This window comes from Coregonus clupeaformis, unplaced genomic scaffold (assembly GCF_020615455.1).
Source record: "Coregonus clupeaformis isolate EN_2021a unplaced genomic scaffold, ASM2061545v1 scaf0145, whole genome shotgun sequence".
Lineage (NCBI taxonomy): Eukaryota > Metazoa > Chordata > Actinopteri > Salmoniformes > Salmonidae > Coregonus > Coregonus clupeaformis.
In genome coordinates, this window is record NW_025533600.1 from 29,400 (window position 1) to 46,420 (window position 17,021).

At 44.2% G+C, this 17,021-nt stretch overlaps 1 protein-coding gene across 2 annotated transcripts in view; it reads right to left on the reverse strand.

Annotated features, from left to right (window-relative positions):
* Positions 1-364: 364 nt before the first annotated feature.
* The window catches only part of LOC121557119 (centrosomal protein of 112 kDa), a 120,314-nt gene continuing 103,657 nt past the window's right edge, over positions 365-17,021 (reverse strand). The window contains exons 20-21 of one of the 2 annotated variants that reach the window (XM_045213720.1): positions 4,717-4,779; positions 365-603 (exon numbers count right to left, since the gene is read on the reverse strand). In XM_045213720.1, the coding sequence (XP_045069655.1) occupies positions 412-603; positions 4,717-4,779 (255 nt within the window). In that variant the 3' untranslated portion in view covers positions 365-411. The remainder of the gene's footprint in view (positions 604-4,716; positions 4,780-17,021) is intronic. The other variant, XM_045213721.1, reaches the window with a different exon arrangement.

Here is a 17,021-nt window from a genome sequence, read left to right on the forward strand (position 1 = left end):
CTGGCCTGAATCAGGAAGGCTGGCCTGAATGCTTGTTTCACTTCATCCAGTAAGCAGAACATAATTCACTTTGTTTCATATTCTAGGGGCATTGTGGGAATGAATACAAACGTATCATCAGCATAGCGTCTTGTTTCTCCTCCTCTGTCTTGTTAGCCATGTGTGGAATGTCATTCACCTATTTACCTCTAGCCTATAAGCACGGCACAGTAATGCACATTCCTCACGCTGGCTGTTCATTCTATGGGCTCACTCTTGCAATTATCCCCTTCCACTCTCTCAACCAATGTGCGTAAATCTTGGGATGTATTTATATGTCAACTTACCCATGTTCTCTCACTTGCTGTTTTTCAGCAAAAGTTTTGAGAAAAGTGTGAGAAAATACTTTGTGGCGTGCACCATTCATGGGTCCTATATAGTAGTGTCCTTTGCAGACTGTCCATGAAACTTTACCTTGCTCTTAGTGTCTGCATGGCGGCTCATCTGCCTCCTCTCATCATCCCAGTGAGCTGTAGCCTCCTCCAGCTGTCGCTCCTTCTCCTGCTGCTGCCGCAACGCCTCCTCCTTAGCATCACACACTGAAGTCTGCAGCTCTGCTATCAACTATGGAGAGAGGGAGGAGAGAAAAATATTAGATGGGAGAGGGAGAGGGAGAGAGAGAGGGGGTGAGAGATGGGTTGGGATGAGAGAGGGAGAGACACATTGAGAGGGGACAACAGTGAACCCTGAGGAACACCATTCCAAGAGGGTTGATATTGATACATCCCCATATGACACAGACAGTATAAACACACTCTAACAACTGACTCTGGGGGTCATGGTTGGTGACCCCTGACCGGACCTCAAGATAATTTTATTTGTCATTGAATACCAAATTGGAATTGATTAGCCAAGTCCTAGGTCCAGGTCTCTAGTGCTCTGTACAGTACAGTTCAGTTCAGTCCTAGGTCCAGGTCCCTAGTGCTCTGTACAGTACAGTTTAGTCCTAGGTCAAGGTCCTTAGTGCTCTGAACACGACAGTTCAGTCCAGGTCCCTAGTGCTCTGTACAGTACAGTTCAGTCCTAGGTCCAGGTCTCTAGTGCTCTGTACAGTACAGTTCAGTCCTTGGTGTTTTTCCTTCAGTGACATAACCTGTTTGTTGCTGTTGTTTTGAAACGATTTCCATTTCAGGAAGTGTTTAGTTGAGTCTAAATGGAACAGGAGTTTTGATGCTAATGAAATAGAGAGTGTGGGCAGCAGACAAATGCATTAACATCAAAACACACAACTTGTTGGAGCCGGATACGAAATGCTTAACATATTCCCTAACAACATGATGTCATTATCTGTTAAGGTTTTACTGAGTAGAACACTGTGGGAGACCGAAATGTATCTCTTGTTTAGCTACTATAGGTACAGTATATACTGTACCCTAAGGAACAGACACCATTAGTTTAGTGTCTGTCAATGGTGTGTCTCAGCAACAATAGTCTCAGCCATTATTAATGTTCTCACAGTTCTCTGTCTGTCCTGAAAAAAAGAGAGAAATCAAGAGAAAGAAAGAGAGCGAGAGAAAGGCAGACAGACAGAGAGAGAGAGGCAGAGATGGAGAGAGGAGGAAGAAAGCTCCTATCTTTGTGAAGAGCAGAGTGAGGTTGTGTTGGTGAACTGGTACACACCAAGGTGAAAAGGAGCAGCAGTAGCTTTGAAATACCACAGCCGGGAGAGAGAAGAGGAGGGAGAAGAGAGGAGAGAGAGAAGAGAGAAGGTAGAGAGAAAGAGAGAGAAAAAATAGAAAAAGAGAAAACTGCTCTCTCAGGCCAGTTGAACCGCTCGCGCTGGGCTATACAGACAGACAGATAATTGTTTACTGTGCATTAGTTCAACTCAACACTTCGTTCAACAGTCTTACTGGAATCCTCTCATTGAGTGGGAGTTATGGGAATGAGCGCCTTAGCGACCGCAGAGGGAGAGATTAGGCTTATTTAGTCAGCGGGGCCAGCCACATGAAAGCAACAAATGGCCCATTATTATAGGAACATCAGTTCTGGGCGTAATAATTATTTTGCCATATAGATTCTCTAGCATCTCGTCTGTAGCCTGGAGTGATATAATGACTCACTAACCCTGTCTTTCTCGTTATTTCTGTACCTCTATACCTAGTCTCATATCGAGGGCTTCATCTGACTGTACTCTACTGTAATTGGCCTGAACAGGCCGTCTTTAATTTCACAGGCTGGTTGGTAGCTCTGTTTAGGCTGGGTTTGCATCACCTCAAAGTGAACTTACAGAATGAAAGGCAGTTGTAGGGCCTCTCAGAGGCCAGCTGGCCATTTATCGGTCCTCTATGACAGGCAAACTGCATAGTGCAACACAATTAACTCACTAGGGCGTTAACAAGAATGATTAAAAAAACACGTAAACTGACGCACTCCCAGATCAGAAACAACAAATAGTTAAATAATACCCCGAAGGGCATGATTGTCATTTAAACCATTTCTCTTTCAGTTATTGCCTGATTCTACTAGGATGTTAAGTACTTCTATGCATGAAATAATAATAATAGTAGTAAAGATGTGTGTTTCCAGCTACTAACTGTATTTAAGTTGATATTACAAGCCTTTCCCATGTTCAACCAGCAGCAGTGTTGAGATAAAGGGCTGGGGGAGTTCCGGGGACCCCCACTGTTGCCTCATCATTAGCTAGAGAAGAGAAACAAACCGGGCTGGGTTCAGAGGTCGCTCAGGAAGGCCACGCTCAGCAAGACAATTAAGCGGCCCGGATTTCAGAGACGCTAATTAACGAAGCTCAAAAGACCCTGTGTGTGTGTGTTGTGTGTGCGTGCATTCACACTGCATGTGTCTACCCTAGTCCCCTCAGGATAATGTATGGCGGCTTGGTATGTTTGAATTGGGATACTACAACCCATGCTGCAGTGCTCTCCCTGCGAGAGAGAGCGATGACCTCTGACAGAAACACTTAGGGGTTACACAGTGAGGGCAGCCTCCAAGGTTCAAAGGCCCTCTGTTTACATTAGTTCCAGTTGCCCCCAGGGCTCCTATGAATTAAAACATCTTTAGTCCCTCCAAAACGCCTTTGAAAGTCAAGCCCCTAACACACGCTAACACACGCTAACACACGCTACAAATACCAACAAATAGCATGCATTAATATGGTCTTAACATAGAAAAAAACACATGCATGTATAATGTCCTTAGAGCGTTGTGTTTTGTCAATGTCGAACACATGGAACTGGGGTTTTCAGCAACAGAATGCAGAGGAAGGGTGTTAAGTTGAACTCGCCCGTTCAAAACAGAGGATTCATCTTTTGCAGCCTCTGTTGACGGAAACTTTACCTCGCCACATAGCAAAGACGAGTAAACACAGAGTGAACTTTCAACTACCACCCGAGACACGTTTGATGTCGGGGGCATTGTGCAACTTCATAAGCTCCTGTTTTCTTACAACATCTGCTTGTCAACCTCGCTTTCAACTCAACGCTGCCGCCGTCGAAAGTGGACCCAAAACAGGGGGATTGAAAAAGAGAGAGAGAGAGAGAGAGCGAGAGAGAGAGAGAGAGAGAGAGAGAAAGACAAAAAATTGTCCCTCTTTGAATCGTTTCTTCTAAGGTAATGATGTAGCAATTACAGCCTGTGGTAGAATGTGATATTTTACCCCCCTATTTTTTCAGATTGGGATAGATCTAATCTTCTTTGTTTTCAAACATAAACAGTGATTTGTGTTTTGGGGTCTTTTATACTGCACAGCTAAAGGCGTTTGAAGCCACAGTCTGGAATCTGGGAATCTGTTTCATTTCAATTCTTTATATTTTTGCTTAAAAAACTAATCTCAGACTGTAGCTTTAAAGCATCCCACATGTCCAAACAGAGCGAGACGAGAGCGCGAGAGAGAGAGAGAGAGAGAGAGAAAGAAAGGGTAGAATGGGGGGAAGAATGGAGGAGAGGAGGAATGGTCTGGTGGTTTTGATTCATGAGCAGAGAGGAGAGTTCCTCTGGCTTTAACTGCTCTCAGTCTGAGGAGATTAGGTTTAATGTTAAACATATGGTCCCAGCAAGAGGAGAGGAGAACCTTCAAACAAAACTCCTCCTGACGTCATGGCCAGGGGAGGGGAGGGGCAGAGAGGGGGGGAGAAAGAACAAGTGTGTGCGTGAGCATGTGTGTGTTTATGTGTGTGTGTGTGCATGTGTGTGAGGCACCTAAAAGTTACCTAAAACCCTCATATCTTCCAGCCAATCCCACCTGGGTTCCGTATTGCTGTATGCGAGGCGTTGCATCTACATAAATAGGATTCTACATATGGCTTAAAGGCAAATATGAACATTGTGAAACAACTAGAATCAAACAGTAAAGTCTACCTCTTGGTTATAAAACCTGGCTAACTAACTGGGCCAGGTTTCCACACCACCTGTGAAGTGCCTGGACCAAAGCCTGGCTAACCCTTGCCTCCGACGCCTCTGGATGTTACACAAAGACATGAAAGAGAGGAACAGAAGAAGAAGACAAAAACCTAGGAGGTAGATTCATTTGTCTGCAGCATTATGTTAAACTTGTGGTATATGTGTATGTGTCTGTTGTAAAAGTGTGTGTGTGTTTAAGCAGGGAGGGAAGGGAGGAGTGTATATTGTTTTCTCATAGCTTCCCGCTGAACGTTTGTTTGCTCTTTACAAACAAATCTTCCCCAAAAAAAGGCCAAAAAGAGGAAGAGAAGTGTTTACCTGAGCAGACTTGGCAAGCTTCTGACCGTATTCCTTCTCAATATGCTTCAGTCTGCTGGTCGTCTGCAACACAAAGTGGAGAGAGGGAGAGAGTGACAAAGAGATATGCATACAGACACACACGAGAGATAGAGAGGGAAAGAGAGAGAGATTGTACCTGTTTGTAGGAAGGGCACACACACACACACACACAAACGCACACACGTACACAGCCGTTGACCCCTGTCTCTTGGCTGTGTGTCCCCCTGCCTGCCTGTCGCTGGGCTGGCATTACTCTGGGAACGGTGCCAGGCTCGACGCCCCTGTGGCAGCAGCAGCCAGTGAGTGGCCCGGCGGGCACACCGCTCCCTCTGATGCCCTGCCAACTATTCATCACTTAACAGGAAGAGAGGGAGAAATCAGCCACGGCTGCCAATTATCAGGGAAAAACAGAAGGAAACTGGGGCAGGGGAGACACAACATGGAGGAGGAACATACAGACAAACAGACACGATGTGTTAAAGGCAGACAGACAGACAGATGGAAACAGACAGACGGACAGAAGGACAGATTGACAGACATGCAAAATGTGATAAAGGCAGACAGACGGGAGTATTTTTGAGTTGTGCTTTCTGGGTTTTATTCTTCGTCCACTTGGAAAAGGCATTAACAGCCAGCTAGAACCATACATAGAGATTTCACAATAAGCAACCAGTTACTATCTCTACATTATGACTTGTCACTGAGAGGGTACAGAGCACTGTGAGATGAATATGTAGATATCCCCTCAATATCAACTTTATATAGCTCTGATGTCACAGACATGCCTGTGCAGGTTCAGTGTCAGTCTGGTCTTTCTACACCTCCACTGTGACTGGTTCTGTTTTAACACTCCCTATCTCTCTCTCTCTCTCTCTCTCTCTCTCTCTCTTTCTCTTTCTCTCTGAAAGTTGAAACACTGTACAAATACAGGATGACTCAAACACAGAAGGCCGGGGAGATTCCACAGGTCAGTCCTGACAACAGATTAGTATAGTCTAAACAACACCCTTTCAGATCAGCTCTCTCCTGGTGGCACTGACAGACAAACAGACATACTAACAGACAGACGGCCCCGTAATGCTCTGTACTAGCAAATGCACCCCTAAAAACGAATCAACACCGGTGGGCCTGGCCCTGCTCCCAACACTTCCTGACAAACGGCAAAGGAACAGCAGCCTGCTGTCGAACGGACACACCTGTCACCACGGATACAGGTAGCCGTCACCACGGATACGGCTCTTGTATTTCTTCCTGTCTGTCTGTTTGGCTTTGAACGTCTCTCTCGTCTGTCTCGCTCTGTCTCTCTAGGGGCTTTACCGGCTGATGAGAGAAAACAAAGCCAGGCGTGAACGACAGAAGAGAAATAAAGGAGAAGAAAAGACAGGAAAACAAAAACACTATGCCGGCCCTTTAAATGTTCCTCCTGTACCTGACAGACAGGCAGACTGACACGTCCATCCATTCCCCCAGCCTGCCTTTGTTGCTATAGAGACTGTTCCTGCTTTGACTCCAGCCTGATTAAAGTCCACGGTTGGGCTAAGTGTGTACGTGTGTGTGTTTGCTTTCACACATACGGTTTTAGATGTCTAATGAAAAACATCAACTCTTTATGATACCCCCCCCATACAGACACACATACTCATGGGAATATAGGCGAACACTATATATATCTAAAACCACAGGAAAACAGTATACTGATGCATTAAAGGTATCTACTTTATATACAGTAGACATTAATAGTGTTTCTGTTCTGAGACAACAAAGTAAGCACACAGAAAGACCCTCAGGTCTAAAGTAGACTAACGATGTGTGAGTGAGTGCAGTGTGTGGTGTGTGTGTGAGTATGTGGAGTGTGTGTCTGTCATTGTGTGTGTGTTTTTGTGTGAAACAGTATGGAGAGAGTGTGTGCATGTGTGTGTATTTTAAAGCGGACTACCTGCGCAGCCTGCCAAAAGCGTCTTAGCGCTGAAGGCTCTTTGAGGCCGTATCAGACTCTTCAATCGCTTAATAATCCTGGCTGGTGTGGAGCGGTGAGCGGCTGAGGTTGCCTTTGAAGTGTGTGTGTGAGGAACAGTGGAAGTGGATCTGAAGGCAGGAGCATGCACCGCTTACCAGAACTTAATTAACAATCTGCGGCTGGAACTGGGCCAGTCTCTCTCTCTCTCACACACACACACACACACACACACACAAACAAGGCAAGAAGAAGGACAACACACACGGACATGCACATACACACATTATACGCACGGACACACACAAAGAAATATTCACAATGCATACACACACAGAAATAGACACAACGCACACACACACGCGCACACACACAACAACAAGGTACAGACAGGAAGTCAATGTCAACCTGACAAAGACAAACAAACTGGAACATAGACATAGCTATGGTTGTTTGGCTCCGACCCTGGCTCAAGCTGTACTGCTCTTTCTCTTTCCTTGGAATAGGGCGTTGTATTGTTGCAGGAGAAGGAGGAGGCGGCTTTAGAAAAATATCTACACATCATGGTTTGCCAGAGGTTTATCATTTCCTTGTGTTTCCTTAGCTAAGTCACAAAACACATACGTTTATTGCATTGTATACATCACGCATCCTAGAGACAGCCTATATGGAGAAACCACATGATTTCACATGTTACATTTTATTTCACATGTGAAACCATGTGTTTTTGGAAAACAAAAATTTGATACAGTTACATATCGCGATATTATTTTGGCGATATTATATCGACACTTTGACTCCAAGTATTGCACCTAAGTATCGTGATAATATCGTATCGTGAGGTCCCTGGTAATTCCCAGCCCTACTTCAAGTGATGATATTTCACATGTGATCACATTACCTTTCACATGTGGATTCAAATTTTCACGTGAATATTTTACATGAGATTTCACAGGAGATGCCCTGCGAACAAAAATTAGTTGTTAGGATACACACACAAACAGTGCTTTTAACATATTTGACACACTTTGACATACATGATTACATGATGAATGTTTATTTATACAGTAATTATTATTCAACATGTCCTCACCTGGGATTTGAACTCACAACCTCTTAGTTCGTGGCATTCCGATCTCCCTGCTACGCCACCATGTCTGTTTTAATGACTGATTTCACCTGCATTCCTACACGTTGGACTTAAGTAAAGTACAGTGCATTGACTTTTTCCACAAATTTTGTTACGTTTACAGCCTTATTCTAAAATGGATTAAATAATTTTTTTCCCTCATCAATCTACACACAATACCCCATAATGACAAAGCAAAAACAGTTGTATACATTTTTGCAAATTTAATAAAGATAAAGAACAGAAATACCTTATTTACATAAGTATTCAGACCCTTTGCTATGAGACTCGAAATTGAGCTCAGGTGCATCCTGTTTCCATTGATCATCCTTGAGATGTTTCTACAACTTGATTGGAGTTCACCTGTAGTAAATTCAATTGATTGGACATGATTTGGAAAGGCACACACCTGTCTATATAAGGTCCCACAGTTGACAGTGCATGTCAGAGCAAAAAACAAGCCATGAGGTCGAAGGAATTGTCTGTAGAGCTCCGAGACAGGATTGTGTTGAGGCACAGATCTGGGGAAGGGTAACAGAAAATGTATGCAGCATTGAAGGTCCCCAAGAATACAGTGGCCTCCATCACTCTTAAATGGAAGAAGTTTGGAACCACCAAGACTCTTCATAGAGCTGGCCACTTGGCTAAACTGAGCAATCTGGGGAGAAGGGCCTTGGTCAGGGAGGTGATAGTCACTCTGACAGAGCTCCAGAGTTCCTCTGTGGAGATGGGAGAATCTTCCAGAAGGACAACCATCTCTGCAGCACTCCACCAATCAGTCCTTTATGGTAGAGTGGCCAGACGGAAGCCACTCCTCAGTAAAAGGTACATGACAGCCCGCTTGGAGTTTGCCAAAAGGCACCTAAAGGACTCTCAGACCATGAGAAACAAGATTCTCTGGTCTGATGAAACCAAGATTGAACTCTTTGGCCTGAATGCCAATCGTCACGTCTAGAGGAAACTTGGCACCATCCCTACGGTGAAGCATGGTGGTGGCCGCATCATGTGGCGGGGATGTTTTTCAGCGGCAGGGACTGGGAGACTAGTCAGGATCGAGGGAAAGATGAACGGAGCAAAGTACAGAGAGATCCTTGATGAAAACCAACTCTAGAGGGCTCAGGACATCAGACTTGGGTGAAGGTTCACCTTCCAACAGGACAACGACCCTAAGCACACAGCCAAGAAAACATAGGAGTGGCTTCGGGACAAGTCTCTGAATGTCCTTGAGTGGCCCAGCCAGAGCCCGGACTTGAACCCAATCGAACATCTCTGGAGAGACCTGAAAATAGCTGTGCAGCGACGCTCCCCATCCAACCTGACAGAGCTTGAGAGGATCTGCAGAGAAGAATGGGACAAACTCCCCAAATACAGGTTTGCCAAGCTTGTAGCGTCATACCCAAGAAGACTCGAGGCTGTAATCGCTGCCAAAGGTGCTTCAACAAAGTACTGAGTAAAGGGTCTGAATACTTATGTAAATGTCATATTTCAGTTGTTTATTTTGTATACATTTGCAAACATTTCTAAAAACCTGTTTTTGATTTGTCATCATGGGGTATTGTTTGTAGATTGAAGCGGGGGAAAAAAACAATTTAATCCATTTTAGAATAAGGCTGTAATGTAACAAAAATGTGGAAAAAGTCAAGGGGTCTGAATACTTCCCGAATCCACTGTAAATCTCAGCTTTGGTAAAAATACACAAAGATTCAGGAGTAACATTAAAACAGAATAATATGCCCCATCAACATTAGACTACACAGAAAACCCCTCAAATTGCTGAAATAAGTCAATAAAATCAATGATGAGAGAATAGTCAGATTAACTGATAACTAAAATAGCAGTGCGGATGGCACTGTTTTGCTAAATTCAGAGATTATAGGCAATGAATGTGTAGAGGAATGCTACAGACTTTGCGGCACAGCAGAAAGATCAGCTTACCCCAAACCCAGAGATTTTGAGTTTGTATCCCAGGTGGGGTCATATTGAAAAGTCATTACTAAGTAATCATGTCAAATGTAATCGTCAGTGATTCAAGACTTTTGTACACTATTTTAGCTGAACAGCGTACCACTTACTTCAAAAACCCCATACAATTTCATCCCCTTACAAAAAAAACACACATGTGAAATCACATTTTCACAAAAAAAAAAAAAAAAAAAAAGAGACATGTGAGGTCAGTTGTTCACATGTGAAATCTGTTCACATGTATTACATTTAGAGTTATCATGTTAACACCACCTTTTCACATGTGAGGACAATAACATGTTTTCACCTCACATGTGAATTGCATATTCACACAGTTGAAATCTGCAGTTTCACATGTAAAAAAGCATTCACATGCGAAAATCTAACTCTCACATGTGGAATTGCATTTTCACATGTGAAAAACTTCAATTTTGCATCCCCATGTTGTCACATTTATTTCACATGAGATCATGCTTTCACATGTGTAGTTCCATGTTATCACATGTTGCTTTTACATGTTGTCTCATGTTATCACATTAACTTCACATAAGGTCATGTGAAATTCATGTGCTTTTTTCTGTACGGGAGGATATTTCTTCCATATGGACCTTTTTTTCAGGAATGTTTTAAATCAACGATATCAGGACAGAGAGATCTGGGCTTAGCTAATCTTTGACAACACAACAAAATGACATGATACTACGAGATTCACGAGAGGCCGGCTAGCATTCAGGTGATGTCATTGCAGTAAGAGTGGGTGGAAAATATGTGATGATTGACAGGTGCGCGGATAAAGGGTCGGGGCTAGGTACTTTCTATATGACTGTTATCTCCAAGGTGACTTAATAAACTGATGAAACAACCCAAAATAAAACCTGCTAACACTATACTTCAGCTGACCTTATGTACATACATACAGTATTAATAAAGCCTTTATGAATACTACATAACATGTTATAACAGAAGTCACAAACTGGTATGATCATTATAAAGACCTTATAAACAAGAACATAAACATATACTGAAAGTCTGATTTGTAAACATTACAGAGAGAACAACGACTAGCGGTGTCCCAGGTATGAGATGTCTCAGTGATCTATAGGCCTTTCAACACTAGGTGCACTACAGTGACTGACTGGTACAGACACCTCTGTATCTACCTAACACACGTCTCTGGCAGCAATTTGGGTTACATTTACGAGGGAGAGGACTCCGGGAGATGTTATTTGCTTGTTTGTCTGTAATCACTGTGTACAAGTGTGTGTGTGTGTGTGTGTGTGTGTGTGTGTGTGTGTGTGTGTGTGTGTGTGTGTAAGCGCCTCTTGAAGTGTCACGGCAGTAATAAGAGTTTTTATTTTCCATTTCACAGCCTCCCATCATTGGCTCTGTCACTTCAAATTCTCCGCAACATCACTGTTCCTCCTAACAGGCACTGCTGCACCCACTTAATACATATCGCACGAACGCACACAAGTCTACACATGGATGAGTCATTGCCTGAACACATCTGCCTGTCTTAGACTTGGAGGGTGTGTCTGCTTGGTATTAGAGAAGCCGTTACAGGCATTATAACATAGCAGAGTCTCGTAATGTGATGCCTAACTTCATACAGTGTGTTCATCACCAAAGGCCTACTAGGTAAATAGGGTCAGACACGTGAGGTATGGTGGTAGTAGTACAAACAAAGTTTGACATTGAGTGCTCGAGAGAGAGACCCTGGATAGTACACACACTGGTCTGGTGTGTGTGTGTCTTCGTACATGCATGGTCAAGATATAGCTAGGTGTTCAAACACTTTTCTCAGTCCTGTGTTTGGTAAGGGTGACCGTATGCTAATGTCAGTCTTTACGTTTACATTTTAGTCATTTAGCAGATGCTCTTATCCAGAGCAATTAGGGTTAAGTGCCTTGCTCAAGGGCACATAGACAGATTCAAAGCAGCAACCTTTTGGTTACTAGCCCAACGCTCTTAACGCTAGGCTACCTGCCTTCAGACAGCAACATCTCTCTTTCTATCTCTCTCTTTTTCTTTCTACCTAGCTATCTCTTAGTCTCTCCAACTCAATTCCTGTCATGTTTACATCAGTTGGAACCACTTAGCTATAGAGGAAGGGCTGGACTACACTGTTTGATTTTCATATTGGGCTCTCCTTTTAACTCTCTCCTTTTAAATCCCTCTCTTTTTAACTCTCTCTCTTCTTTGAGGCTGTCTAGAGTTGGGAGGGGAGGGGGAGGTCTGTCTCACCTCTATTAAGGTGGATTAGTGGGGCAGACAGGGGGTGACAGAGGGGGCCAGAGAGGGGCTTAGACAGGGGTCCATGGATGCATCTGTGTGTAGCTTCTCTGTGACGGCCACTGACGTCTTAAAGCAGTCGGACCACCTGCGGGTTGTTCCATTAGATGACCCCGGGGGTCGGACCACCTGCAGGTTGTTCCATTAGATGACCCTGGGGGTGTTTGGCTGAGCAGAGGGCTGCGGTACAAGATGCTCTTCTCTCTCCTCCTCTTCTACCTTCCCCTGTCTTTTCTGTTCTTCTTTCTCCATCTCATCTTCCTCCACCTCTCTAAATATCCATCCAGAGTTGTGTTCGAAAGCAAACTGACTGTAATCTACAACATTCTCTACAGGATAGGAGCTGTCTGCCTTGATTAATGTGATTGAGAGACCGTGCCGCTCCTCTCCAACGACTTCAAAAACGTCCTGCCATGTCTGAGACAGAGAGCTGTAATATGTTTTTGGTGGACTGGCAAAATTCTTTGCTCTGTCTCTTTCATCTGTTTGAGTCATTATCTCTGCTGCTGCTGCTGGGGCCCACGGCAAAGACCGGGCCTACGAGATGCACACACATATACATATACACATACATGTACCGTATGTATGCATGAACGCACGCACCCGTGGCACACACACGTCACACACAACATGTTATACCCCACCTCACCCATAAACAACACAACAGCTCTGACTTTCATCTTCATATACACACACACACACACACACACACACCCACCCCTCTAAATCAGATGTTCGCTGTTAAGCCTCCATCCCTGTCTGTTACTCTGGGGTGATCCTCATCCCTGTCTGTCACTCTGAGGTGATCCTCATCCCTGTCTGTCACTCTGAGGTGATCCTCATCCCTGTCTGTCACTCTGAGGTGATCCTCATCCCTGTCTGTCACTCTGAGGTGATCCTCATCTCTGTCACTCTGTGGTGATCCTCATCCCTGTCTGTCACTCTGAGGTGATCCTCAATCTGTCTGTCACTCTGAGGTGATCTTCATCCCTGTCTGTCACTCTGTGGTGATCCTCATCCCTGTCTGTCACTGAGGTGATCCTCAATCTGTCTGTCACTCTGAGGTGATCCTCATCCCTGTCTGTCACTCTGAGGTGATCCTCATCCCTGTCTGTCACTCTGAGGTGATTGCAGGACGTCTTCTTTGATCATTCCCTCCTCTGTTTTGCTATATAATCCATGACCAGGAATAATGGGATTTGGTGTATCTCCAAATGGCAGAGAACCAGTTAGTGGAGCGAGGCTGTTGGTTGAGGCAGAACAACAAGGATGACAAACAAACAAACAGCACCACCATCTCCTGGCTGACGGAAGAACAGGATTCACACACTAGCTACTTCAAACCCTTCAAGACTGAGTGATACACACGCTAAAACACTAACACTGTGGTGATTACATACCCCAGTGGGTACAGTGCATTCGGAAAGTATTCAGCCTTATTCTAAAATGGATTAAATTGTTTTTTTCCCCTCATCAATCTACACGCAATACCCCATAATGACAAAGCAAAAAACGGTTTTTAGACATTTCTGCAAAAGATAAAAAATTAAAATGAAATAATAAATAAATATCACATAATGTCACATCTGACAGTGTATTGACGTTGCTTTTTAGTTGTCCATCAGCAACGTGACTGACCAGGAACATACTCTGATCTCTAGTCATGGCCAATATGCTACAACGTTAGTATTTAGATTCTGCATTAACCCTGATGGAAAAATACATTGTCTTAACATCATTAACTGTGTAACCACATTATCAGTCAGACAGTCTGCTTTCTGTTTCTCTACATCTAGGCCTACACGTGAGACAGAGACAGAGAGAGAGGAAGAGAGTGAGGAAGAGCGAGAGAGAAAGATGTGGCTGAAGTTAAATCTGCTGGAGGCCTGAGGCTATACCTTCTGAAGAACTGAGTGATTGAGAGAGAGAGAGAGAGGAGAGAAACTCCATCTGCTCACAATTAAAGGCCTGGCAGCTCGATCTTCTCCTGTGCCTGCTTTAATTCTTCTCTCCTTCCTTCCCGTTGTCATAGCCGAAGAAACCTAAAATAACCATGGCGTTTGTGTACCACACACCTCGTTACCATTGCGATGCGGGTGCTGGACGGTGGAGGCCAGGTGTCATTACCGTTAGCCAGATGAGAGTACAGAGGAGAGCTACGCCAGCTAGCTACACAGGGTTAACCAACACACAGACTGACACATAGGAAGACTCTGATTATCTCCTCTCTCTGTCTGGGTTTTATCACGGCTGGTCTGGATGAACGAGAGAGCAGTGGAGGAGTGTGGGGAGAAGAGGAGCGAGGGGTGGAATTGGAGGAGTCTGAGGAAAGGATACACACACACACACACAGCCCTCTGAAGATGCATCACCTACATAACAGTCATCAGTTCCCTGCTCAAGGCCTGAGTAACCACTAACCACCCATCACTGGGTAACCACTAACCACCCATCACTGGTAATATTCCATGATCAAGAGTTAGTTCCCGTCATGTTCAACCCTCTATCAGCTGTAGAAGGGAATGAGGTCAAATCCATTATACGCTACAAGTCGCTTTTCCTCACCACGTCATCTGTTTGTGCAGTCTTTCCCACCTCCTATGGTCACTGGCAAGACAGCACGAACAGATTTGGGACCAGGCTAGCCAGAGTATACACTGAACATAGCAAACTAACCATCCATTCACGTCCACTAAAACACGACTGTGCCAGTTGTAGCCCCAAACCAAACACAGATCAGTTCAAATAATCTCTCTCTCTCACACACACACGAAGAAGCCTAACAGCACTCGCCTCATATCAGACCTGAGCTCTACAATCTTTTGTTATGGGGTGTGCCAGATACAGTTCTAATGTTGATAGGTGGGGTGAGTGTTCGGGTGTGTGTGTTTGTGTGTGTGTATGTGTTTATGTGTATGGGTGCTAGTGTGTGAGACACAGTGTGTGTGTGTGAGACAGTGTGTGTGGTCATTAGAGAGGGAGGTGGAAGGAGACAACAGAGAGCAGTTTACTAGGCCTTAGAGCTCAGAGTAAAACACTTCGGTGTAAAACACTGATTCACAACATTAACTTCTGTATTGTAAACCTCTTCTCTTCTCAACATGCATTGGAAGCTTTAACTGAGACACATACTACTACAATGTGAAGCTTGTCCATTGAGGACTGTGTATGTCTTTACCTGTCTCAATACAGCAGCATAGTTAGTGAGGAAACAACAGAGTGGATGAGACAGCCAGTGAGTGTGTGTGTGTGTGAGAGAGTGAGTGAGTGAGTGAGTGAGTGAGAGAGAGCCCCAGGACAACAACAACACAATTAGACCCAACCAAATCATGAGAAAACAAAAAGAGAATTACTTGACACATTGGAAAGAACAAACAAAAAAAACAGAGCACAGAATACACAGTGGCAGAATACCTGACCACTGTGACTATGTACAGACTCAGTGAGCATAGCCTTGCTATTGAGAAAGGCCGCCGTAGGCAGACCTGGCAATCAAGAGAAGACAGGCTATGTGCACACTGCCCACAAAATGAGGTGGAAACTGAGCTGCACTTCCAAACCTCCTGTAAAATGTATGACCATATTAGAGACACATATTTCCCTCAGATTACAGCGATCCACAAAGAATTCGAAAACAAACCGAATTTTGATAAACTCCTTTATCTACTGGGTGAAAAACCACAGTGTGCCATCACTGTCACGTTAGTTCATCGACGGGTCAGACCAAGGCGCAGCGTGATATGCGTACATGTTTATTAAATATTAAACACAACGACAAAACAATAAACAAACCGAAACGTGACGTCCAAGGCAGCACAACACAACATACCTTAACTGGAACAAGATCCCACAACCCACTAGTGCCAATAGGCTGCCTAAGTATGGACCCCAATCAGAGACAACGAGCTACAGCTGCCTCTGATTGGGAACCACACCGGCCAACATAGAAATACACATAATAGAACACCAACATAGAAATACCCAACATAGAACATACACACCCTGACTCAACATTTAAGCGTCCCCTGAGTCAGGGTGTGACAATCACAGCTGCAAGATTTGTGACCTGTTGCCACAAGAAAAGGGCAACCAGTGAAGAACAAACACCATTGTAAATAAAACCCATATTTATGTTTATTTATTTTCCTATTTGTACTTTAACTATTTGCACATTGTTACAACACTGTATATATACATAATATGACATTTGAAATGTCTTTATTCTTTGGGAAACTTCTGAGTGTAATGTTTACTGTTAATATTTATTGTTTATTTCACTTTTGTTTACTATCTACTTCACTTGCTTTGGCAATGTTAACATACGTTTCCCATGCCAATAAAGCCTTTAAATTGAAATTGAATTGAATTGAGAGAGAGAGAGAGCGGGAGAGAGAGAGAGAGTGTTTGTGTGTGTGTGTATGTGTGTGTCCTGAGAGGGTCTCTGTCTGTGTGTGTGTGTGTGTGTGTGTTCTCGGAAACACCTTTCGCTTTTTCAAAAAATCGGCATAGCCCCTAATTCTGGTAAGACAAGCTCTTTCTAGGAAGCCCTGATACTCTTTGCTTTGCCATGATTTGAAGGGAGGAAGTGGAAAAGAGTGAGGTAGGTAAATAAGAGAACCAGATAAGGTTAAGTGAGAGGCAGGAGGTCTCCTCTGAGCAGCCTAGAGCAGAGGCAACGTTATCGGGCACACAGAAGCTTCACAGGCCCCTCTGTGGAGGATGGAGATTGGGAGGCCGGGGCTGCACGTGTGTGTGTGTGTGTGTGTGTGTGGGGGGGGTAGAAGGGGGGGGGGGGTAGAAGAGACGTTATGGACACACACACACACACAGGCAGATAAACCTCAATAGCAGGCAAACAGTGAAATACCCCCACCTACTCTCTCTCTCGTTCTCCTATATCTCCCTATTTCTCTCTCTCCTTTTCTTTCTCGGGCGTTAGAACAATCT